Consider the following 23,663-nt stretch of genomic DNA (forward strand, 5'->3'; position numbering starts at 1 on the left):
GAGACCCGCTTGATAAACATAAAACAGCAAGTTCAGCTACCGAGATGTTTAAGTCATTTTTCATCTTTTCCATTTTAAGGGGGCTCCCTTCGGTCTTTGTTTGACGTTTTCTATATAGTTGTCTCGGTTATGTTAGGTACACATAGGACGGGAGACTTGGGTTTATAAAGATTTGTTTGCATTATTTTCCAAGACTAAAGTCATGCAGCATCTTACAAGGGGTAGAGCGGTAGGTAACGGGAGTGCGCATATGTCTAGTAAGTACGACGGGGACGACGAGGATCCCAATTATCTCATTCCGGATGGGAGACTTGGCAAGGAAAGATTTCAAGAGTATTTCAACGGAGACGTATACGACGGGCCGCCTTTTCGTTACGAGCAGGATTGGGAGATTGATACGTTTGTCCCCTCCCCGAATTATAAGCAGGCTGAACGGACTGATGGCTAATATAATCTAAGAGCTACGTTGCCATATCTCCAGCACGTCAAGTCGTTGTCCGCAGCCTGGCCTCATCTGCGCTACCTTGCACAATGGATGGAGGTGACAACATCGCCTAATAAATGGCAGCTTATCAAAGACTTACAGCCCGCCCGGCTGAGCAGTCTTCGGAGAGAGAGGGCTAGACGGACCAATGTTGCGTCCATCGACTTCATTTCGGGGCAACCAGCTCCGGTTATCAATTATATGAATACTCCGGAAAGCCTGGCCCAATGTCTAGACCAGCAAGCCGAACCAGGTGCTAGCCGGTTATATATTGTGGAAGACCTTTCACGAGATGTCATTGAGCATCTCGGTTCCAAGCTTGATATCGATCCTCTCTTCTTTCGAGAACACATCAATGACTTTACATGGTACAATACTCGCGATCCGTGGGTCGAGCTCCCTGACCTCGATATAGTTTCGCGGGATCGGCCATACTTCCGCTTAACCTATAATCAACCACGATACTTCAGAACACCAGAAAGCTTCAATAAAGCACAGAAGCAGGCCGGGATGTTCAACGTGCTTCGGCGGCTTGACGCTGATGATGAGCATGAATCTCGATTTGATGAGAAGTCGGCCATAGTTGCCCTTGTTAGGAGTAAGGCGTCTCTATGGATTAGGCCGGCTATAGCTGGCCAGCAAGCCGTTGGTAAGTTATGATTTCTGTCGTAGTTGGCTTGAGTATTGCGTATACTTGGCTTATACGTATAGGGGTTCTACTTATCGATCCGTCGATAACAGAAGGATATCCTCTTTGGAGGGGGTATCGGCCTTTCAAGAATTCCCCTACGCCCAACAATCAGACGCGTTATGAAGTGCCCCCCAATACCAATCTCTTCGAAGACTTGATTTTCTGGATTCAACAGACATCTCAGCAGGATATCGATGCCATCGAAAATAACCCAAGGGCGATGGCTTTCCGCATTCTGGAGATTATATGTGCTGAGGTGAGTGTACCCTATAAAATCATTTATTTCTTTAATCGTGGGTTTCTTGCGCACTTCCTGTACCATAGGACTTTGTGCTCTTATAAAACTACCCAAGACTCCGATGTGATAAACTATATAGAGAAAAAGACTTGCTAACTCCAGATACTGTAAGTGGCTGACTTTGAGCCGTTATATTACTGCGCGGCTGGGTCAGATTGAATGGGAAATCGAGAGCCCTAAATGGTTCGATATACAGAAGCAAGAACTCCAGCGCGAGTCCATGAACTTCAACATGTCACTTAAGAAGCTTCATACATGGCGGCGGCGGCTTCCAATATACAGGGCCATGGTTGCCGATACACGTACAAAGGTTTTCCCAGACCCCCGGCCTGGCTCCAACCGCAAAGACTGCATTGACGATCTAAACAAGGACTTCACCATCGTCGCCGACTACATACAAGACCTTTTGTCTCGCGCGGAGCGCATCGCTGCAGTCGCCACGGCTGTGGCCGCAATCGAGGAGAGCCGGCGCGCCGTTGAGCAAAATAAAACATTGGGCCGGTTAACCTATCTCGCCGTGATATTCGCGCCTCTCAGTTTCGTCTCCAGCTTCTTCAGCATGTCGACCAACGTTTCGGAACTCACCGGGACGATCTGGGTCTACTTCTGCGTCGCCATCCCCGTCAGTCTGCTAGTTTACCTGGTAGTTGATAAGAATTGGACGAATAACTTGCAAGGCGTTTATGATCGGATGAAGGAAGCAAGAGAGAAGCTTAGAAATACGAAGCTAAGCGTTGATAAGTAAAGTAGCTTGAGAAAAAGTTGGGAAAACTAATTGCTAGTTATGTTATGATATGATATCTGGTTAGATTTCTAGGAAAGGGGTGGCCGATTTAGGTACTTTGATAGGTCTCTGGATAGGAAGCATTACGTGGAAATGGTTATGAGTTACGACATGGGAAAAGCGATAGACGGCATAGCATTATCTGTTTGACTCTGCTAGAAAGGTTGGGCTGGCTGTACATGTGAGCATACTTACTATACTATATTCCATAGTGTCTTCGACTATCTTTTGCCATACTCACATGTGATCACGTTGGTATCAACTAACTGAACCAAGGGTCAGAATCCAGCCAAGTCCAGATGCATTAAGCATGGCAGTATGATAACTCTTGCATGACTCGCTTCGAGTTACCACCGAGCTACCCGGTAGCGAGGATAACATCCTTTTAGATGCGTAGGGAAATGCCGCAACAGAAACGCTCCCAGTAGGCTACATTCCAACGGCGTCATCCTTGGAGCTCCCGGGTAAGATTATAGACTGATATGGTGGTTGCGCTGACGTACCCACGTAACCGAAGGATTAAAGTATATTTCAATCAACTTCTGCAATAACTCTGCTGGTCGTGTGTTTAGAGTACACAATCTAGACACGCCCGACGCAATCCTCTAAATTATGTAGTACACTCCTAGGTAGCCAGAAGCTATTCCCGACGGACACCCACGCGGGATACATACATAGACCATCTGGGTCATAGGTGGCCTACCATGCCGCGCAATCGTCGGTAGCCGGAGTATCTCACAGATGCCTTATCGCCGACACTTAAGACCGTAACCCTCTTTTCTTCTTTTCTTCTTTTCTTCTTTTCTTCTTTTCTTTTTGAAAGTCCAGACACTCCCGAGAGCTCTTTATAAACCGACCTATCGTAGTTACAATATGTATTACTATATGTATACTGTATTAATTATGAATCAATAGCATAATTCCGCTTTCGTTCTAAGAGTTCGTAAATAATGATATGTATGTAGACCTCCTCGACCTCCTTTTTCTTGTTCAAATACATATATGTTAATAAGCTTCTTCTAGAACAGACGCCAAGCAAATAGCCATGTAAGCTTTACTTAAAATGGGAGACGAGACAACAAATGATTCGACTTGGAGTTTTGTTGACTACGGCGCTAAACCAGTTAGGGCTATAGGATCACCGGGGGATGATACGGATCGCTAGGTACCTATCCGGGGTAATTTGGCTCGGCACCTGGGCGGTGTTCTTTGAAGGAAAGCTCCGCTTCTCAACGGGTGGGAGAACAAGGGGAAGCTGTCAGTGAAGTCCCGCGACGAAGAATGGAATACGACCCATTCGAGATCTTGTATGTATGTATGTATGTATGTATGTATGTATGTATGTATTGTACATCAATGCTGGTCATAGTCTTGGCGGTTCTATTATACCTATATGTATACATATGTATCTATCTTTTCAAATATGTGCATGATACCTTCTCATTGGCGAGTTTGGATATCGGTTACAAGACCATCATGCCACCGCTATTCTGATGCCAAAACTGTCACAACTACATGGTAGTCAACTGTGAATTGTATCTTGGCCGTTTTAAGTTTGGTATATGAGAACAATAGGTCTGTCACGCAAACTTCCTAGGTTAGAGGCAAGGCAAGGCTCCATCTGCCGCCCTTGGCTTTTTATATCAGACTTACTTGTTTTAGTCGGGGTGTTATAGGCACTATGGCCTCGGACGAATCAAGACTGTCGAATAGGTAACACGATCATCCCGTCCCCCGCCGTTCGTGCATATATAGTGTATACATACGTTCGTGCATATATACTATGTACAATACATACCACAAGTCGTACCATACCTACCTTAGGTTGTGTACATACGTTTAGACCTCCTACCAGCCTACATACACAGATACACTACAACATCAGACAACCAGGTCCTTGTCAGCTCACCCTACCGCCTATTCACCCTATCTACATACCCCGGACCTCCGATCCTCTCAACAATAAGGGCCACCCATCGTACCTCTATCGTACCTCTATCGTACCTATTTACTCATAATCATCCCATACCTCCCCCTCTTCTTTACCTCCTTTGTTCTCTTTTCTACCTTTTGTATCAAGCCATTGAACTTTCCGACAATCCAATTTCTCATCCCAATTTCTCTAAGCTTACATAGTAACATCTTTAACATACCTATACTGGTCCGTGCATATTAGAGCTCCAACTCCTTTCGAAAGCTCCAACCATGACTGCTGGTCCCCGCCTTACAGCTCCGGCTTCAAAGCTCATCCGCTCAATCAGCACCACAGCTGCGGCCTCTGTGCCCAAGTCCAACACATTACTTACCGGCTCTAAAAATGCTGCTCCTCTGTCGAGGAAATATGCAGACCTCCTCAAGGAGAGGAACATAGATCCGGATGTAAGTACACAACTATGCACCTCGTTCGCTAGCTTAAGAGAACAACTTGTAAGTGACTAACAACCAATCAGCATTCCCGCCACCTGTACACGCGATCATCAAACCGTCCTCATCCTCCACCTCGCAAAATGCGCTTAATGCAGAGCTTCGCCTCGAGTGCTCCTAAAGCTACTCAGGCCGATGCCACCACGATGGACCATATCTTCTTCCCGGGCTCAGCTGCTCTTCAGGGATCGTCTAACGACCCATTCGTCCACCTCCGTGTCCCTTTACTCCCCGACAACTTCGTCACTCACCACACCCCTGAGGCAACAGACGGCCCTGTTGCCCCCGCCCAAATCAGCATCGTTGCTGCAAACCCGGAGCTCGTATCCCCATCTGCCCTTACCGAGGTAGAAGGCATGGGCATCGACGGTGTCGAGCTGAAGTTCGTCCACGAAGAGTCCAAACAAGAGCAAGAGCAGGGCATGCTTACGAATATGTGGAACGGCCTGGTCGACGACGTGATGGGTAGAAATAAAGGCAACATTGCTCTTTAACGCGTGCTGGCTCACGATGGTCACGAATCCGATTGGTAGGGGAGGCGGTTACTATGACATGTTTTCAAGCTCTGCCGGGATACGGCATCGAGCGGGCGGTTCTGGAAGTGCTTCGGGACCGGTTTGCGATATGTTGATTTAATGAATTTGTTTGTGTGTTTTGTTAGCGAGAGCGGAAAAAGGTCAATCTTTTTGAACGTAGAGAGAGTCAGTTGATCGTATCGATGATGCGCAACACGAATCCAAGAGCGACATGGTCAAGTCGCAGAAAAAGGAAAAGAAAAAAAAAGAAGGAATAGCCTCTCTTGTGCGAGCTTCAATTTGTGTGCTGTGTTTCATCCAACTGGCTTGATGTTTGTATAAAGCAAATCAAATATGGTGCAAGAATTGCTGCTCTACAACTGTAACCGAAGTATGTTTTGAAGACTACAATATAGCATTACAATATAGCATCACGATTATAAGCTGGCTATCTATTATCAACACTGTAGCTTTGAGATTTATGTGTCTATCACTCCACACCAACCAAGCCTTTACTAACTTCCCACAACTTCTCCTCTTTCTCACGATCAAACGCCCAGTCGCCATACCCAAACTCAATCACATCGTCATCCGCCGGCGCGGGGCCAGCCACTGACGCGCCCTCGAGGTACAACCCTCCTTTGCCCTCTAGTTCTTTCGAGATGGCGGCATAGACGCAGGTTGCGCACGCCTGCTCTAGACTGACGAAATACTTCATTATCCGCTCGTTGCTCTTTGCGGCCTTCATCTCTTCCTGGCAGAATTTCTGCAGGTTGGGACTGACGAAGCAGCCCGGGTTGAGACTGTACCCGTGCAAGCCCTGTGCGCCGTAGAGCCGCTCGATTTGGGTTGCCACTGCTTTGGTTTAGCGAGCTGCCGGTTGGAATTAAGAAGGAAAGGCTAAAGGAAAGTATTATACTTACTGTAGATATTGGCCGTCTTAGATTGTCCGTCTGCCAGGATGAGCGTTAGTCTTCTAGTATCACTTATATGCCCGATAAGGAGAAGATGTATTTACATACATGCGGTCCAGCCCTCGTATTCACCCTCAAGGTTCAAGTTGTCAAAACTTACACCGCTGTAGCGATGGCCTAACGACGAAACATTCACCACGCGTGAGTGGAACTCTGCAGTCGAACTGGCAAGCAGAAGATCCTTCAGCAGGTAGAAGAGGAGGAAGTGAGATAGATGATTCGTCCCGAACTGCAGTTCAAAGCCATCCTTCGTACGACTTTCAGGTGTCTTCATGACGCCAGCATTGTTGATCAGAACGTTTAGCTTGCCAGCGCTTTGCTGCCGGAATTCAGCGGCGCATTTGCGGACGCTCGAAAGGTCGGTCTGGTCCATGAACAGGAGGTGCACGCGCCCCGTCTCGAGGAGAGAAGTCCCGAGTGCCTCCCGCGCTTTGTCGAGATTCCGCGCCGTTGCGAAGATGGTGGCGCCTGTTGGTGCTAAAGTTCGAACGGTTTCAAGCCCCATGCCGGAAGACACGCCCGTAATGAGAATGACCTTGTCGCCCATGGCTCCGATGAGACTCTCATCCTCGACTACATTTCGCCCAGTTGGTCGGGAGTCTCCTGGGCCGTTGATTACTTCCCATTTGCTACGCTCAGCATAGCGGCCGGTGAGTTGGAAGGGATCTCGTGATACCATTGCCATAGTAGGAACCGGTGCTCGTGTGGCTCTAACTCAACGACCTGGTTCTTACGTAGAGGATATTTTATGCCCTCGCTTGGGTTGTAAAGGGAGCTTTACGAAACTAGGTAAAGTATGATTTCGCTTATACATTAGGTAGGTAGGCATGAAGACGAGTAGAAAACAAGCGGGAGCAAAGAAGCGGAAGCAAAGAAGCGGTCTACCTCCCACTTATCATTTTCATAAGGAGATGGCACGATTTCACTTATCGTTTTATCCCATGATCTGCTATAGATATGAAGAGTCATAACCCAGTATTAGTTCTACGATACGTAGAGTAACTATCTGAATACGAGTGGGTTGAAACCACAGTAGCCTTGTCTCCATAAGTTCCCAGGACCCATGTCTTAACTCCAGCAGAACCCCTAACACATGCAGAAGACAGATGGGACCTTTGGCAATATCGAGCCAATAAAATACTGCAGTATCATATAAATATTAAATCCGAAGAGGTAGCATTGGGGCGCATATGTAGGAATTACTTATCCACCACGGATGGTACATAGTCCACGGAGGCTCTACACTGCGTAGAGCTAAGCTCATGGGAACGACTGCGATATATTACTTGGGGAATATGAAGATTATCTGTTCCTTTTTAAGCGTGGCTCAAGCCCTTTAGATAGTAGATTCTTGCCAGCATGTCACTCCTCGACCTAGAGAGTTATATACACGACGCCATCCTGCAAGGTATTCCCTAATCATATATCGATTAACACGGCACATGAAGACAACACCCCGTGTGCTATCGGGTAGGAGGTTTCTTCGCAAGTTTTTAAGCATACTAAGATAAAGACGCGAATGTCGTCCGGGTATAGGAATAAGGAGATCCCAATAGCAAGTGTCGATAAGCAGTTGATTACGGACGGGCTCGGATGTGCATGGCCATGTTGAGTCTATGGAGACTGCTGTAAACCCTTTGTCGGCATTGTTTGACATTCCCTGTCTCCCTGGGCTGGTGTTTAAGCAAGACTTTTCTTAGTTTACTTGGGCCAAAACCTACGGATAAGAATGTCAGAGAGAAAATGACGGGATAAGTACTTATAAGAAGTTTGGGTAGTCTCCTCGAAACCAACTCGATTCTGGCGTATAAAGAATTGCCCAGGTTGTTACCTCTGAGGAACGTTTTGGATCTGATGTTAAGTGCTGGCAAGACATACTAGTAAGACTATCTCAGCCACTTGTGGGACTATGCTTAGCTTACTATCGTTGCTTCGTGCTTGCTTTAAACGAGAAGATATAGATGAAGCTAGAATATCTACAGGTACGAATATATATAGAAAAAGAAAAGGGGTCGGATTACTCGTTCTAATAGTAGTGGGTTGAAGGCTGTGATATATGAAGGCCTTCGTATCAATACTCCTTTCTCAAGCCTCCTCGTAAAGGTCGATCCTCCTGGAGGAGATATAAGTAATTGTGATCCAGTACTACGCTTACAGGACGCTCCCACGAGGTAGACGGAGACTACAAAGTAACAACATCACAACCCAACCCAACAGGTTTAATCTTCTCTAAATTAGAAACAACTAACACTGGTTATTTCATAGTCGACGGCAAGTTTATCCCAGGGGGAACTCGTATTGGTCATGACAGCTTTGCTATACACAGTTCGACAGCCATCTTCTATCTTTCCTCTCCCTTCCACACACATACACACATATCTTCGTCGTACTACTCGCTTAAGATAAAACGAGTTCCCAGTATATGTTGACTGGGCATTTGGAGAGATGATAGCGAGGACAACTATCAAGTATGTTATTGTATATGGCCCCTATTTGGTAATTAAACAACTACTGCAAATATACTTGTGCCTATATTTCTTTCACTAACATCGAAAGAATATAATTTCAAACAAGTGTTGAGTTCGTTGTGGGCTATCAGAAGGCCAGGTTCATTTGATGGAACGAACTAAAATGAGGAATACTTTAGCCGTCGATTCAACATCCACACCAGCAACCAGAATTGGTAGAGTAGTACTTGCTTTACTATTTGCATTGTGATCTGGGTGCATCTATACCTACAAAGAAGGGTATCGTATCTAGACCAACCCCAAACCGCCCGGGCCCATGAAGCCAGTTTTTGTACCAACCAGCTATATTTCTTTTCTTCTCTTGTAACACAATGAGAATCGGCCCTTCTAGCCTCACATTCTCACGGCGTAAGAATATGTTTTTCCTAACATGTGCAAATGCCGATTTGCATCGTCTAAATATCACTCATGGTTCGCGTACCGTCGCCTTATTCGAATTCTTCTTTTCCTGACCTTCGACCTGCACGCGATGTAATGTCTTCATCACGAACTCGTATGTCATCATCGTTACCGTTGCTGCTGGAACAGCTCGCATCATATTGACACCCATGCCTGCGTAGAACGCTCTCCATCCTTCCTCTCGTAGAATAGTCCGAAATGTCATAACCACGCCCCGATATTTAGGTTCGGGGGAAACACTGCATTCACTATTCGGTATGTGATTCCGACTGCCGGGTGTAGACTCCGAGACCCCTAGGCCTTGTAGATATTCACTCCCAGGAGTCGGCCGCCTCTGCGTTTGCAGTCTTGTCCGAATCACTTCGTGCGGATACGTGGCCGAGCTAGCCATAATTTTGGATAATATCGACGCAGAGAGCACACCAAACCAGTGACTCTGCTGACTGTCACCGCCCATTTCACCCATGGCCTGACCGGTAAATTTCATCCGTAAGAATTCGTAAACAGGAAATTGCACAGCGACGTGCGTTAAGCCTAGGAGTGCTGGGGTAAGTCCAGAATAGAATGATAATACACCTTCGGAAGAGTACATTTTACGCGCAGCGTCGAGAGTTGAACGGTAGTGCCAGGGCGAGTCGATAGTTGGCCTGGAGGTTGGCGTGTTGCCTGATCGCGGGAACATGGATAATTGTCTGTTGTATCCTGTAGCAGACTGTGACATAAGTCGGGTTTTAATTACCCATATTGGGTTCGTTACCAACGTGCTGCTAGCCCCTGCTATGATTGAAGACCAGAAGTTGATCAAGAACTGATTTTTCTGCACTATAGAACGAACGAAGTAATCAGTTGTTGGTTTCATTTTGGGTCTGCGCAGAACAACTTACGCTTATTGTCAGCCATGAAAACCTTGCTCTTGTTGTAAACGGTAAACCAAACAGCCCAAGTCGGCAGGTAGCCAAGAATGATAGGCCCTAAACCTCTGTACATGCCGCGCAAACCTTCTTCCCTCCATATGATATTCGCCGTACCCACAAGACCCGAATAGACCCTATGGTGCCCAACATATCTTCCTTTGTCTACAGGTATAAATCTTCCTTGAGCTTGTAGCTTTGTCTTAATAACGTCGAGTGGGCAAGTGACGATGCCGGAAGTGAAGCCGCCTATGGCTCCCGACAAAGCATTAAACTGAGCATCGGACGCGCCCGCAGCCCATCTTTCTACCAAACCCAGACCTGTAGAATCGTGCAACTCCATCGCTGCTACCGCGGAAGCCAAAGCGCCCTGGTTTTCTTGGTGAGGGGTGTTCGCCGACGAAACGGTGGAAGTAGATGTCGGAGAGGAGCGATGGGAGAAAACCCCATATTCTGCGGGATTGTGTGACGACGGTCCCGTCGAATTACTTTGAGCTTCGTCGTGAGACATGCCCTTGTCCGGTAGGTGAGTCCGAGTAGGACGGAAATCGGAGACGGGGCCTCTGGAGGCGATTCAGAGGCCCCGGTAAGCAAAAACGTGTCTAAGGCGGGCGGCGTGACCTGGAAAAGCGGCAATGAAGACAGGTGTGGCGTACTAGACGAAAGATGGGTTCGCCTCGAGTCCGGCCTAGAAGAGTCGTGATGGTGTGCGGTGTGCGGGGAATGCACCCTCGCAAATCCACCGTCCCGTCGACCCAGCAGCTACCGTCTATCACATGCCATTGACATTCGTAAGAGCGCCCGTCGAGCGAGTGAGATAGAGCTTCGACTAGGCGTATGTAAAAGCGGCCGATAGAAAGAAGAAAATGGGGGTGCGAAGGGATGGTGATGGAGAATTGTTGAGTCGAATTGCTATGTATGTATCAAGTCCGAAGCAGAGGATCGGACTTATCCTAACTAGAGCGAAAAAGCTAAGCGGGTTGGCGGGTCGCTGGGGTCGCTGGGTCGCTGGGTCGCTGGGTCGCTGGGTCGCTGGGTCGCTGGGTCGCTAAGGTCGCTCTAAATCGTCAAACGTGATTGGGATTAGATATGGATCAAATCGAAGGAGAAAGAGTCTACCCGACGAACAGGTAGATTACATCAACTTTAGCGCGGGAATGAGGTGGACAAGACAAGACAATCGTATCGATAGCATGTATGTAGGTAAGTTAGGTACCTAACAACCTAGGTTAAGGACAAAGGCTAGACCAGGGGAGAATAAAAAATAAAAAGTAAAAAAATAAAAAATAAAAATAAACGAGCTAGGGAACACAACAAGATTGCGGTAATTTATATAGATGTGACTTTAGTTGACTCTAGTTCAGTGATGTGCTTTGCTTTGTTGAGATTAGAAGTGCTGTAAAAGTAGCCCCTACTGAGGTAGGGACTAAATCGTATGTGTAAGAGGTAAGCATTTATGTTGTCAGCAAGGAATTGAAGCTGCCTCTGACGTATGTAGGTAGGTAGGTATTCTATCCGATTGCCTTTAACTATCTCCGTGTACCTCGCTTGTAACAAATAGGTTATAGGTACTTTGCTCATTCCCGCAATTGCACATCTTATGTAGGTATTAGACCTCCAATTGGCAATTGGGGTCTGCATGGATTAAGCTTTAAGGGTACATACACATGTACCTCTGATTAGACTACTAAACATAAGATGCTAATGCTATAACTAGAAAAAAGATACAACAGTAAATTAGAACGAGTACTAATGGTACTGAGTATGGTCACATTGAGTCAAATACTTCTTTGTCCCGATATTCTACATAACTAGTATGATGACGCCAGGTCTTCAGATGGGATACACAGCATAAGATGGAGGCTCTATGGCCTGGTACATTCTTCTATTAAGAGTGGAAGAGGGGAGGTACAATTAAGGTACCTAGGTACCTAGTATCTAGGTAGGTTCGAATGGATCCGAGGGCCAAGTTCCCCGTTCCGGAGCACTTACCCAAGGGTGCGGTGCATCACGTGACTCGTCCAATCGAGAGAGAGCCATTTTGGAACATCAAATCCGATAATCAAGCTAACGCCCTCAATTCACGACAAAATACATCACGATTCTCGGGAGTTCCTCATACCGCCAGACACACCTGCCAACCGTCACAATGGCTACGTCTTATGCGACTCTCGCGCCCTTCATTGTCAAGCGGCCTTGGCTGAAGAACATGCTCAAGCCCATCGCAAGCTGGTACACAAATGCCGCCGGGTACCGCCAACTCGGTCTTCGGTACGCAAATACTCCCAATTGAGAGCCCGATGATGGTCATAATGGTTGATAAGTTCGGATTACTAACTTCTTTCATTGCAGAGCCGATGATCTGATTGTCGAGGAGGACGAGAACGTCATCAAGGCATTGAAGCGCCTGCCGCCAAAAGAAGCTTACGACCGTGTCTACCGACTCCGCCGTGCGTTCCAGGCCAGCACCGTCCACAAGCTGCTCCCCAAGGATGAGTGGACCAAGCCCGAGGAGGTAAGCCGAGACGCTGCTTGAACAGAACCATGCGATACCCTTCAAAACACCCGTGCTAACAGAATGCGTGGAATAGGACGTCCCGTACCTGCAACCGTTGATCGACCAGATCTACGCTGAGGAGAAGGAGAAGCAGGCCTTGGACACTCTGACCATCGTTCGAAACCATTAAATAGAAATAGCGTCGAACGGCAAAATTGTACAATTAAACCTGCGTTAATGAGAAGAATAGAGTGATTGGACAAGCTTGTCCGCAAAGGAGTCCAGGTTGTACCGACGAATTGAACGTTCCAAGATATCATACCTGTATATACCTAGACCTTTTCGTCTCCCCTCAACCCGTACAATGACAGTCCAAGAGTGTAGCGAATTCCGATCTTTGACTCTTGGTACTTTATGGATTTAACGTGTAGCCTTGACGATAAACCGTGGCGCATAACGTCTATATACTAGGTCTACTTGACAAAGTCACCAGGTTTGATGAATACCTGGTAACTACCTAACCTACTTAGTGTGTAGTATTAAACAACCAGAGAGTTACACGTCTACGTATTAAACACTGGCATAAGGGCATACACATGCAACACTTTGCATATATTAGTTTTGCTAGGTTATCCGCTGAACAGCGCTTTCGATACCCTACGGACTCCTGAAAACAGTAGTTCTCTACGGCTGAGGTTCAAACCCCTGTACAAGCTATATTGCCAGTGAGATGTCACAACAGCAGTTAGCCAACAAAACTCCGTGCAACACGTCCCACATGCGCACATTTCGGCGCCTTTGCCTGCCTCCAGGATCCGTCTGGAGGCAATATGAACAGCCAGATTCTATTACAGAAAGCTCATAGACGCCCCGGTCATAACATGTCATCGTGGCCTTTCCTAAGCACGACAAACATACAAGTCCAACCAGCTCGACCAACCATCCAACCGACCGACCGACCAACCAATATATATGAGGCGCGGAACGTCGAGGTGGGAAGTGCGTGATGAAAGCTGCGAGAGTTGATTCTCAAGGTTGAAGCGCGCTTGTTAGTATGAGTTACCGGACTTCCACTCCCCCTTTCGAACGCTATGCCAGAGAAAAGAATAAGAAAAAAGCTAAACGGCGCGAGGATCGATTTATCCTATCCCTTCCCAACGCCTCTTTGCCCAACGTATCTGACGGTGCTGGTATTTTGATGCAGTAATGTAGCGTGTTTCGTGAGTTGCTCGTACAAGTATTACGTTCCCTGTCTCGCCTGGACGTCGAATGCTCGAGATTGGCGGACCAATTTGGTACACTGAAGGAATGCGAGTATGTTAGATAAGGAAATATTATTCTAAAATGCTTCGTTTCCAAAAAGCCGGGTGCCGCTAGTCTATGCGTTCCCTGGCTTCTCTTCTGTGTCAATATGCCAGACGACATAATTAGGCAGACCGATGACTTCGTAACCTGCTCTTTTGGCCATCTTTGCGAAACCCTCTGTCTCGGCTTGATTTTCAAATGCGTAGCATGGGAAGTTGATACCTATACAAGTCTCTATTAGTCTTCGTCTCCTTGATTGGTGTGGAGAACAAACCTGATCGATGAACATCCGCCTTCACCAGGATGTTAACGCCGCCGATACCATCAAGCTCAATTTCCTCATCCGGGTCGTTTCGCCAATCGCCCATCCGCGCCATGTATGTTCTACCCGTGTCATATTGCTTGTAACCTTCGAGGCGATAATGTGTTAGTGACTAGAGTCAAAATTCTAGAACAGAATCATACCTTCTGCCAGAACTATGTTCTTATCTAGTTTAGAGGCAAGTTTCAGAGCTTTGTCTGACTCAATCCAAGAGTTATAGTCGACTGCATTTAACGTTAGTCTTAATACTAAAATCACCCCCAAAGGAATGCTTACATCTGCCTTCAATATCGTATTTGTTATCCCCTGTGCCTTCATAACGGTGGAACCAAATGTCTATATCATGTTAGTAGAAGGGCCTTGGATATAATTTCTGATGGGAAAATCATACTGGGAACTAGAATGTCTCGATCGTGAGCGATGAAGTCCTCGAGGATCCTCTTAGGGCTATCTACGATGTCGACATCGCGCCAATATACCCAAGAATGTTCTGGCTTCAATGCAGCAGACAGCAAATAATTCCTAGCGCGACCCATGGCCTTTCGTCGTGGACCCTGAGCCTCAAAACTATGTCGATCCTCAACAGACTGGCTAAGTTGACTACCGAAATTCTTTTCTACAACCATTACGCTGTTGAACGGGATGTTGTCGGGGCGCTTCTGGATGCGATCAAGCTCCATACCCAACACACCTAGAGTGTCATCAGTCGAGTCCCCAACGAGGAACGCAAGGTCGATAAGGCGATGAGGATACGACAGCTCAGCAATAAGTTCAAAGTATTTTGAGAGGTACGGCGCGGCATCCTTAAGGGGTGTGAGTAGGAGTACTCGTTCGTTGTTGTCGATAGCTTGGCGCGTAGACCTAATTCCATTGAGGTTGACATGTGTTATCGACGACTCGTTGATGGTAATCGGAGCATGGTGATTAAATATAACAGGAGTTTGTAGGTGAGCGTTCCACGCCTGTTGTTCGTTGAGTGTCATATCCATTGGTGGTTTTGAAGGTCCCCAGCAGTAGAAGCTGTAGAAAGGCCAGGCATGTCAGTAAGATGTAGGGTTAGAATGAGTATTATGAAATGGAATGATACCTTTGCATCTCGCTTGCCGAGGTTCTGATACCGCGCCATAGTAATAAAATGATGCCGGCGACAGCGATAGAAAGGAGCACGCGGGTTCTTGTTAAGAAGATCCAGATCGCTCTGGTGCGTGGAAGTTGTGCCCTTGCAGACTTCCAAGTAATGCCACCTTTAGGAAGAAGCATGGCAAACGAGCTCTTCGGGCGGCCCTTAGCACCACCCTAACTTTGCGCGATAACAAGCGGATGAAGGGAGAGTTGAAAGTCAAATGCGAATGGGAGGCAGGCTCTTGCTCGTTTCTGGGGCCGGCCTCGTTCGGGGTACCAGGGTTCGGAAGGGATAACACAATGGTAAGAAGGGCGGTTAGGCAACGAAAATCTACAGGATCAACGAGTGTAATAATTAGATGAATCTCGAAATCGCAGATAAGAAGGTCGGCCTTACGCTATCGCGGTTGTCTCTTGATTGCGAATATATGAAAATCGGCACCAAAGATTAATGAAATGAATTGGCGCGGCAGGTTCCAAATTGGACGAACCGGTTATGTTGAAAAAAGTCAAGATGGGGATGGTCACGCAGTGGTAGGTTTTGGTAGGTTTTGGTAGGTTTAGTTGACACGAAACGTAACTGGCCTGGAACCACTGGCGGCTTGAGATGCACGCAACACAACTACGGGGGCTTATGGTTTAGGTAGGAGTGGAGAACGAGAATGCATATGTACGTTAGGTACATATTGATGATGTACCTCTATTGCGTAAACTACGTATTGGATGTACCTACCTCCAGTTTTCAAGTAGTGCATGTATGCATGTACCAAGAGGGAATGGGTGTAGAAGGCAGACATGCAGGAGTAGGATTTCACGGGAACTATAAGTATAATATTTGAGGCAATAACATACCTAACCTATAACTTGGTAGTGCAATATAATAATATTCCTTAACAATTTCAACATTTTGTTAAATGCCTAATGTACCTACTTACCTACCAGGTAGTTAAACAATTACTTGATATTAAAAACCACCTTATAAACGTTTGTGTATGAATTCTGTATACGTAGTGGCAAGTATACATGTATTTCAACATTCTTTGTTTCTATTATTATACGGATTTGGTGCGTGCTCAGACTGCATCAAAAATTTAGGGGTAAGAGATTACATTGCTATTTACCTACTATATATGTACACTACAGCGTACCCTTTTTGAATTCGCTAACCATTTTCAGCAAACAACCGAGATAGGTTTGCTAGATTCCTTAAATTGCCTTTATTTGTCTGTGTTCGATACTCGTAAATAGTAGGTAGGCGACATGGGAAACGGTAAGTTGCATAGGAGAATTCTATCCGTGGCCCAGCGCTAAGACTGGGCCTGTAAGAAACAGGCTTTCGAGATTTACGCCAACAGCATATGTCCAACGCCAATCATTAGTCTAAGTGTGGTTGCGGAACCGACAGAATGGATAGGTGATCTGGCTCTTTGAGATCGAGGGTTAACTTCTTAAATACATAAAGACTCGACAACCCCAGGAGGTAAACAACCATCTCACCTAAAGACCAGGGCTACATACATAATAGGCAACCACCACCACGTGTGGGGATTATTATTGACATGAGTCAGAGACGAATTATTTTCATTGGCTCTGACATGTTTTCTCTTACTTCCAGATGACAAAGCAAAGGCGCAAGTTAAACTTCATGTACCTAGGTAGTCATACTTCATATCAGAAGTTCCGATGAGTTATGCTTTATTCCTTACTTAATCTGTAATTATATATATTCTATATTTCCCAGTTTATGCGAAAGAATGACTTAAGAACATTCAATTATAATTATTCTCTATTTTATGCAGTCGGCAATCAAGTCGATGATCCTCACTTAAACAACTAATCGAATAACTAATTGCTGCAGATCTCATCTTACTGACTCGTACTTCGCCGTGAAGCCTTCCTTCCGTAAACTGCACATGCCTCCTCGAAGTTACCAAAATATCGTTTTAAAATCCCATTTCTATCTGTGCAAGCCAATCGTGAGGTCAGCGCAGATATTCGCATTCACATATTTTGCAGCACAGAGACGCCATTTATATCACAGTAGCTTCAGGAAATATTTGTTTACACCCTTACTACGACAGAACTTATCACATAATTACCAAATAGTGAATATGGCGACCCGTAGGTCTACGCGATTGAGCGCCATGTCGACAACCTCAGACTCAAAATCAATTCTTCCCTCTGCCCCAATACCTAAGGGCCGTAAGAGGAAAGCAACGTCAGATCCATCACAAGAGCATAACTCGAACGTAACCGTAGATAAAAGCACAACAGCAGCGGCGCCCACAACTCCCAAGAAGCGTCGTGTTCAAAAGAAATCCGTTGATCCCCCACCCGCAACGCCTACTCCGAGTAACGTGCTGCTCATGAGCAAGCCGGCCGAGACGTTCGAGACACCAAAACCGAAAGCAGCAGCTGTAAGGCGACTAGCAGATCCAAACGCCACCAATGCAACGCTTCTCTCGCCGGAGACATCTCGAGTCGTGACTAGGCACATATCTCCATCTAAGGCGTCAGCCAGTCAGGTAACGACGACCAATCTCCTCGAAGAGGCATGCAAGTACCTCATCAGCGTTGACGAGCGGATGAAACCTCTAATTGAGAAGCATCACTGTCGAATTTTCTCAGAAGAGGGGTTGAATGAGAAGATCGATCCCTTCGAGTCTCTATGCAGTGGCATTATTTCGCAACAAGTTTCAGGGGCAGCGGCCAGGGCAATCAAGCAACGGTTTATTGACCTGTTTGACAACGGCGGTAGATTCCCGCACCCGTCCCAGGTTGCAGCTTGCACCATTGAGCGGCTGCGCACAGCGGGTCTTTCACAACGGAAGGCCGAGTATGTGCAAGGACTAGCAGAGAAGTTCATTAACGGCGAGCTGAGCGCTCAAATCCTACTGGATGCCCCGTACGACGTTGTGTTAGAGAAACTAACTGCGGTGAGAGGGCTTGGCCGTTGGTCCGTCGAGATGTTCGCTTGTTTCGGACTGAAGAGGTTAGATGTCTTCTCTTTGGGCGACCTAGGGGTACAGAGAGGTATGGCTGCGTTTGTCGGACGCGATGTGGCCAAATTAAAAAATAAGGGCGGGAAATGGAAGTATATGTCAGAAAAGGAGATGCAAGAAATATCTGAAAAGTTTACTCCATATAGGAGTGTCTTCATGGTACGTATGAGAGCACGTCGGTTTGACACATATTAGAAGCCCGTTTCTCAATCTACCCCTGAAGTTCCTTTGTCTACATTAGCTAACAGTCAGCAGTGGTATATGTGGAGAGTCGAGGAAACTGACATAAGTACATTAGAATAAGATGGTCTACTTACCTAGGCAAACATTAATTAGAATTCGGACTGGCTAAGGTTCTAGGTCAAGTACACCGATATTGTACATTTGCCAATCATCAACGAGTTTTGAATTACACTTGCTATGGTCCAAAAGAAGGCATCTTCTCGATTAATAAGGGTATAAGTAGTTTGATGTCCACTTACACTCAGGGCAGAGCTCGACATAACAACCCCCGTTAGCTTGGACAAGCTTGTATCGCGTTTGAAAACACGAGCAGCATACTATATCGAGGTCGTTTGAAGACACAAATGGTTCTCAGCCTTAAAAGCCCGCCTGTATCCGAGGAAGAGAAGTCTCTGTGTTAGATGTAGAGATATTGAGCTAGACGGCCCGCTGCGGGAGTACGGCGACATCCAGCACCAAAGCATCCATCTCGACGACTTTCGTACTATCATCAAGACAACCAACTATGCGCTCCGCAAGACAGTCACAGCTGCCACATCGCCAATTCTGACACATTCCGTTTTGAAATACGCCGGATACCATGAGAATACTTACGAAAGGACCCGCAACTTACTCTTCAAGGCGGCGGATAGCTTACTTTTATCGGATCGATAGCCACAGAAGCTCCGCGTCATTGATGTAAAACACCGACAAGTAACCCTTGCGCCACTGAGATGCCGTTATATCGCCTTGTCATGTGTATGGGATCACGCTAATAAGACTAAATTCATTCAGGCAACCAAAGCATCTTTCCAGAAAATCAGCGATGTGAAAGGCCTACAAGAATCACACACATATAGATATATATATATATGTCAGCAGTTGGGTGAGCGGTATCTCCGGGTTATTTCTCTTTGCATCGTCCAGGACGATCGCAAAGACAGGGATATATAAATATCATAAATAGATAGGGCGGTTTAGTGTTGTAATATTAACTATGGCGGCGGCGGCGGCGAGCGAAACCGATCCAAGCAGAGGCCTTACTTGCTTGCGCTCCCATGACACTCCACGAGTTAGATATTTTGCTCGAGGAATCCGTTATATAGCTAGTGAGCCTCCTCTCCGGGTGTCTATTGATAATACGTTGTAGAACTCAAGGGGATGGACGTGCCAGGAACTCATGTTATCTTGGAAGCTTATAATATTCACATCTGCCCAGTTATTCTTCTCATGTACCATCGGTACACGCGTCCCTAATGACATTGCAGACCATCCGAGTAAGTACACGCATAAACTCGATCAATGGGACATGCCCGGCGACTCCCTTGCAGGTTCATGCTGGGAACTGTACAACACCGCAGTCCAGGAATACATACACCAAGCGGAACTTCACGTGTATCTCGGATAAACTTCCCACCATTTCAGGGGTGCTCCGGTCCTTGGGTCGATATTGGAACGACATATTCTTTTGTGGACTTCCGGCCAAGCAGTTCCCCTATTGTCTACCTTGGCACCCAAACTGGGCCATCACGGCGACTCGACGGACCGCCTAGTTGGGTGGAATGGACGGGCCAGATGTGGAATCCGGCTAGAAAAGCAGTTGATGCACAGTGAGGGCACGGACCGAGGATATTTGTATCGAAACTTGAGAATCTGAGGTTTCGCAATGCAAAAGGGGTTGAGCTGCCCATAGACCAGACCCCCTCTTCGGACGATGGGCTTATGGACTGGCTTGATACATTTTTGAGCAGGTTTTCTTTTGACAAAATCCAGCCCGTTGACCTGACTGCCTCTTCTCTAGATAGGACAGATGAAACTTTTGGCCACCTCCTTTTCCGAGCGGAGTCGAGATTCCTATCGATTGAGCCAGAAAGGAACTTTCACAATAACGCCTCAAACCTTCGTAGATACCGCATTCTGCATTATGATAACTGGATTGGCACCGTGTCCCTGGCCCTCGACTGTGCGACCGTGACGCATGACTGTGAATTCATCTGAATAATCAATCGTGCCGTGGACACATGAAATGGCGTTCAATTTGCTCGATGGCTTTGGCGTTAAAAGTCACGAGCCGTATGTTTTCGACCCTTCGTATTACGAGTTCGCCAAGTCCACTTATAAGGGCGGTAGAATAAGTCTTCGTGAGCAATCTTGGCTTAAGACTGACGATGACCTCCATCCCGGTATGCCTAAGCCATGTTATGTATGTCACTTGAAAGGAGAAGCGCCTCTGTATATCTTAAGGCCGTTGGGCTCATTGTCCAGGTCCAAGCAAAGTGGACGTAGTGAGACTTTTCCTGAACGATGGCATTTAGTGGCCAAGTTATCTGATTATAGTCGCTTACATTCTATATGGAACTGGTGTATTAGCTATTGTCGTTGCTATTGCCATTAATATTATTAATATTATGTATAGAGACATCTAACCTAACCAGTTAATATATCTACCTAGCTATGTACTGTATCTTTATAGGCCGTGTTGCCGTGTAAGCACCATTTCATGTTGTATGCAAACTCGTATAGGGGTCACGTTACCGAAAGAAAACCGAAAGAAATAAATTCGGTTACATAGGTAGCTGCAATGAGATTGGATACATGTAATACATACAGGTGGTACGATACTCGGGGTTACCTAAAGGAGGCTTAGCAATTTAAAGACAACTTCAATTTCAAGATCTCGCTAAGAATATGTATCAAGTCTTACAAGATTAGTATTGAATTCAAGATAAATATTATTGAAATACATTTGTTATCTATCTACCTAGGTTACCTATGTCACGTAGTCTTAGTCAAGGGGTTGCTGCGTAGCTGCTTGTGCTCCAAAATATTCTAAACATTCAAATCAATTTCGGTTAATTATTGACTCATGCCACTTTAACTTGACGATAAATATACTCTCTTCGTAATTTGATGAGTCGGCTATTGGCATTGTTAAAAGCCTAACATATATAAATTGTTACGAGTAAAGCACGTTCTCGAGCCTCATTTTTATTTATTTACGCTAATGAGATTGCCGTTGGTATATATCGTGGAGATGGGGTGTGGTGATGCTAATCCATGACGCAGTCCGGACAAGGAAAAGACGCCGCTAGCTGTCAATTTTGTCGCAGACCCGTGGTATCAAGAGGGCCGAGACGCAGCGGCGTGCGTACAAGGAACGAATGGGATTGCGTCGGTCGACAATTGCCACGATGAGGTGGAGTTTTATTCGACTACTCAAAATACGAAAAGAAAAATACATGTGTTTTTCCTCGTGTTCAAGCAACAACAGGTCAAGTTGCGGTCCAAGTGACGCGTAAGCAGCGCCGCTGACGATATTTGAATGGAGGTTGCATTTTTATGGATTTTTGCTTGGACGGGATTGTGTTATTCCAGCAGTTTCGGCTGCGAAAAGCGTGTTCCAAGCAACAAAGGAGTAGGGAAAGATGGATTGATTATTACATAGAATAATGAATACATAGATACATGTTTAGCGTATAAAGCTAAGCTTCTTAGCATCCACTACGGATGCATTGCCATGCTACACCACAAGCCTCTTTCTATAATGTGCCTGGACGATATGCGCCACCAAAATAGGATGAGCCAAGCTTAATTGATACATACACGGTCTGGAAAGGGGGTGTGGGGCTATAGATATACATGGTACAGCAGACATCGGTAGGGAGGTGGCATCTATTAATGGGTTCAAATACAGTGCATCCGAGCCCGTGCCGCGGTTGGGAACAGAACAGGATGGAGCTTCCTTAAAGATTTAATTCTGAATCGAGATTCTTCCATAATTGAAAGCGATGGGAACCAATCATGACATGATTCCTGCCGCAGAACCGACAAAAGACTCAAACGAAAAAACCCATCCGCCTGTCAATGCACGTATACCAAATGATAAACTTATCTTTCTGTGCTTTCAAGTACCTATGGCTTTCGCGCGGACCTACCGAAGTTGCATCAAGCAGAATATATACCTACCTACATATCTATCCTGAGAACATAGCTCTCGCATGTGAGCGATAACCACACCACGATTGGGGTAATCGACATGGGGTTACGGTGAATGTACGTAGTCAAGACCTGCAAGCTGCACGGGAGATTGTTGCTATGGTAAGTATGTATGCGTCAACCCAGTCTATCACAGTCTAAGATCAGCATCGGACTATGTACTGGCACACTACGTTATATGAATGGGTAAAGACTTGCTGTAAAAACAAGCTTGGTCTTGGTATTACGTAGAGGCCTAGGCTATAAATTTCAGCTGTCCAGTTCCGCGCTTCTATACACTACATATTAATAAATGATGAAATCTGGGAAATGGCACTACGTGAAACGACATAGAAACGATTCCAGAATCAGATCAAGGTGAGAGTGGATTCTAACTATGGCGTGGTGGGTAAAAATTGACACCGATCAGACCGGCGGGCAACAGTTATATTAGTCTCATACGTATGATACGCTAAGGTGCCTATCCCCCGATATAAATTGCGATATGAATTGATGGAGGTGGATGCTCTACGGAATAAACCATGCAGCTATTCCTTGCTTTTGCCGAACTGGGTCTACATATGGAAAATGAGGAGCCAATCTCGCCAAGCATTCGACTTGATATGAAGATTACAGCATCGTGTTTATGATTCATACGGTACTACCCTTGCTATCTTGGCTCCCTCTTTACAATGCGCATATCTGTCTACCTACCTAGGTACCTATGTACGGATGCTATGTATGTTCCGGCATTCTAGTCTCTTGCTGTTTCTTCCAATTGCATGAAAGACGGGTGTGCTGATAGGGCGAAAAAAGAATGACATGCATTAGTGACGATGTAAATACGAAGACATGCTGAAAAGGAGTTAGCTGTGCAACACCTAAAGAAAGATACGCATATACTTGCAGGTGGTTGCTTGAGCATAGGTAGGTCTTGGCTGCCCTTTCTGTTTTGATCAGTTAATCTACCTAAGGTACATGACTTAGGTAGGTACCTACCTACATATATGCTATACGTATGTATGTACATAGTATGGGCGGATTACAGGTGAATTAGCTCCGGCTGCTTTTTTTTTCATACCAGGATAGCAGGAGCAACTGAACCTGTAAGCCTGGCAACAGACCATGGCTTGCCGAGCTTGCTTGCTTTGCTTGAAATTGATGAAGATCCCCTAGTCTATGCCCCCATTTTTATCCCCTACTATTGGAT

General features: G+C 46.0%; 8 protein-coding genes across 8 annotated transcripts; 5 read left to right on the forward strand and 3 right to left on the reverse strand.

Annotated features, from left to right (window-relative positions):
• Positions 1 to 250: 250 nt before the first annotated feature.
• F4813DRAFT_384202 (uncharacterized protein) lies at positions 251 to 2,218 on the forward strand (the record flags this gene model as incomplete). Its single annotated transcript, XM_049246048.1, has 4 exons — positions 251 to 399; positions 460 to 1,133; positions 1,196 to 1,431; positions 1,586 to 2,218. 4 exons carry the CDS (start codon positions 251 to 253, stop codon positions 2,216 to 2,218), a joined length of 1,692 nt encoding a protein of 563 aa, XP_049104582.1.
• A 1,834-nt stretch (positions 2,219 to 4,052) lies between these two features.
• F4813DRAFT_341271 (uncharacterized protein) lies at positions 4,053 to 5,658 on the forward strand. The gene is made up of 2 exons (XM_049241285.1): positions 4,053 to 4,636; positions 4,708 to 5,658. The coding sequence occupies exons 1-2, from the start codon at positions 4,463 to 4,465 to the stop codon at positions 5,173 to 5,175; spliced, it is 642 nt and encodes a 213-aa protein (XP_049104583.1). The 5' UTR covers positions 4,053 to 4,462; the 3' UTR covers positions 5,176 to 5,658.
• Positions 5,659 to 5,686: 28 nt separating this feature from the next.
• On the reverse strand, positions 5,687 to 6,855 carry F4813DRAFT_394824 (short-chain dehydrogenase; the record flags this gene model as incomplete). The annotated part of the gene is made up of 3 exons (XM_049247613.1): positions 5,687 to 6,051; positions 6,120 to 6,149; positions 6,219 to 6,855. 3 exons carry the CDS (start codon positions 6,853 to 6,855, stop codon positions 5,687 to 5,689), a joined length of 1,032 nt encoding a protein of 343 aa, XP_049104584.1.
• Positions 6,856 to 9,031: 2,176 nt separating this feature from the next.
• F4813DRAFT_4320 (mitochondrial carrier) lies at positions 9,032 to 10,696 on the reverse strand. Its single transcript, XM_049248478.1, has 2 exons — positions 9,982 to 10,696; positions 9,032 to 9,919 (listed from the first exon to the last, which is right to left on the reverse strand). The coding sequence occupies exons 1-2, from the start codon at positions 10,517 to 10,519 to the stop codon at positions 9,105 to 9,107; spliced, it is 1,353 nt and encodes a 450-aa protein (XP_049104585.1). The 5' UTR covers positions 10,520 to 10,696; the 3' UTR covers positions 9,032 to 9,104.
• Positions 10,697 to 11,767: 1,071 nt separating this feature from the next.
• Positions 11,768 to 12,984, forward strand: F4813DRAFT_4386 (putative ubiquinol--cytochrome-c reductase). The gene is made up of 3 exons (XM_049248490.1): positions 11,768 to 12,279; positions 12,361 to 12,523; positions 12,600 to 12,984. The coding sequence occupies exons 1-3, from the start codon at positions 12,158 to 12,160 to the stop codon at positions 12,693 to 12,695; spliced, it is 381 nt and encodes a 126-aa protein (XP_049104586.1). The 5' UTR covers positions 11,768 to 12,157; the 3' UTR covers positions 12,696 to 12,984.
• Positions 12,985 to 13,697: 713 nt separating this feature from the next.
• Positions 13,698 to 15,547, reverse strand: F4813DRAFT_4336 (glycosyltransferase family 62 protein). Its single transcript, XM_049248480.1, has 6 exons — positions 15,220 to 15,547; positions 14,524 to 15,152; positions 14,409 to 14,468; positions 14,276 to 14,356; positions 14,085 to 14,219; positions 13,698 to 14,032 (listed from the first exon to the last, which is right to left on the reverse strand). The coding sequence occupies exons 1-6, from the start codon at positions 15,390 to 15,392 to the stop codon at positions 13,884 to 13,886; spliced, it is 1,227 nt and encodes a 408-aa protein (XP_049104587.1). The 5' UTR covers positions 15,393 to 15,547; the 3' UTR covers positions 13,698 to 13,883.
• Positions 15,548 to 16,133: 586 nt separating this feature from the next.
• On the forward strand, positions 16,134 to 16,956 carry F4813DRAFT_341279 (uncharacterized protein). The gene has a single exon (XM_049241286.1). The coding sequence runs from the start codon at positions 16,247 to 16,249 to the stop codon at positions 16,409 to 16,411; it is 165 nt and encodes a 54-aa protein (XP_049104588.1). The 5' UTR covers positions 16,134 to 16,246; the 3' UTR covers positions 16,412 to 16,956.
• A 409-nt stretch (positions 16,957 to 17,365) lies between these two features.
• On the forward strand, positions 17,366 to 18,559 carry F4813DRAFT_384208 (DNA glycosylase; the record flags this gene model as incomplete). The annotated part of the gene is made up of 2 exons (XM_049246049.1): positions 17,366 to 18,415; positions 18,512 to 18,559. 2 exons carry the CDS (start codon positions 17,366 to 17,368, stop codon positions 18,557 to 18,559), a joined length of 1,098 nt encoding a protein of 365 aa, XP_049104589.1.
• Between the last annotated feature and the right edge of the window lie 5,104 nt (positions 18,560 to 23,663).

The sequence above is a fragment of the Daldinia decipiens genome (assembly GCF_022478715.1).
Source record: "Daldinia decipiens strain CBS 113046 unplaced genomic scaffold F4813scaffold_1, whole genome shotgun sequence".
NCBI lineage: Eukaryota > Fungi > Ascomycota > Sordariomycetes > Xylariales > Hypoxylaceae > Daldinia > Daldinia decipiens.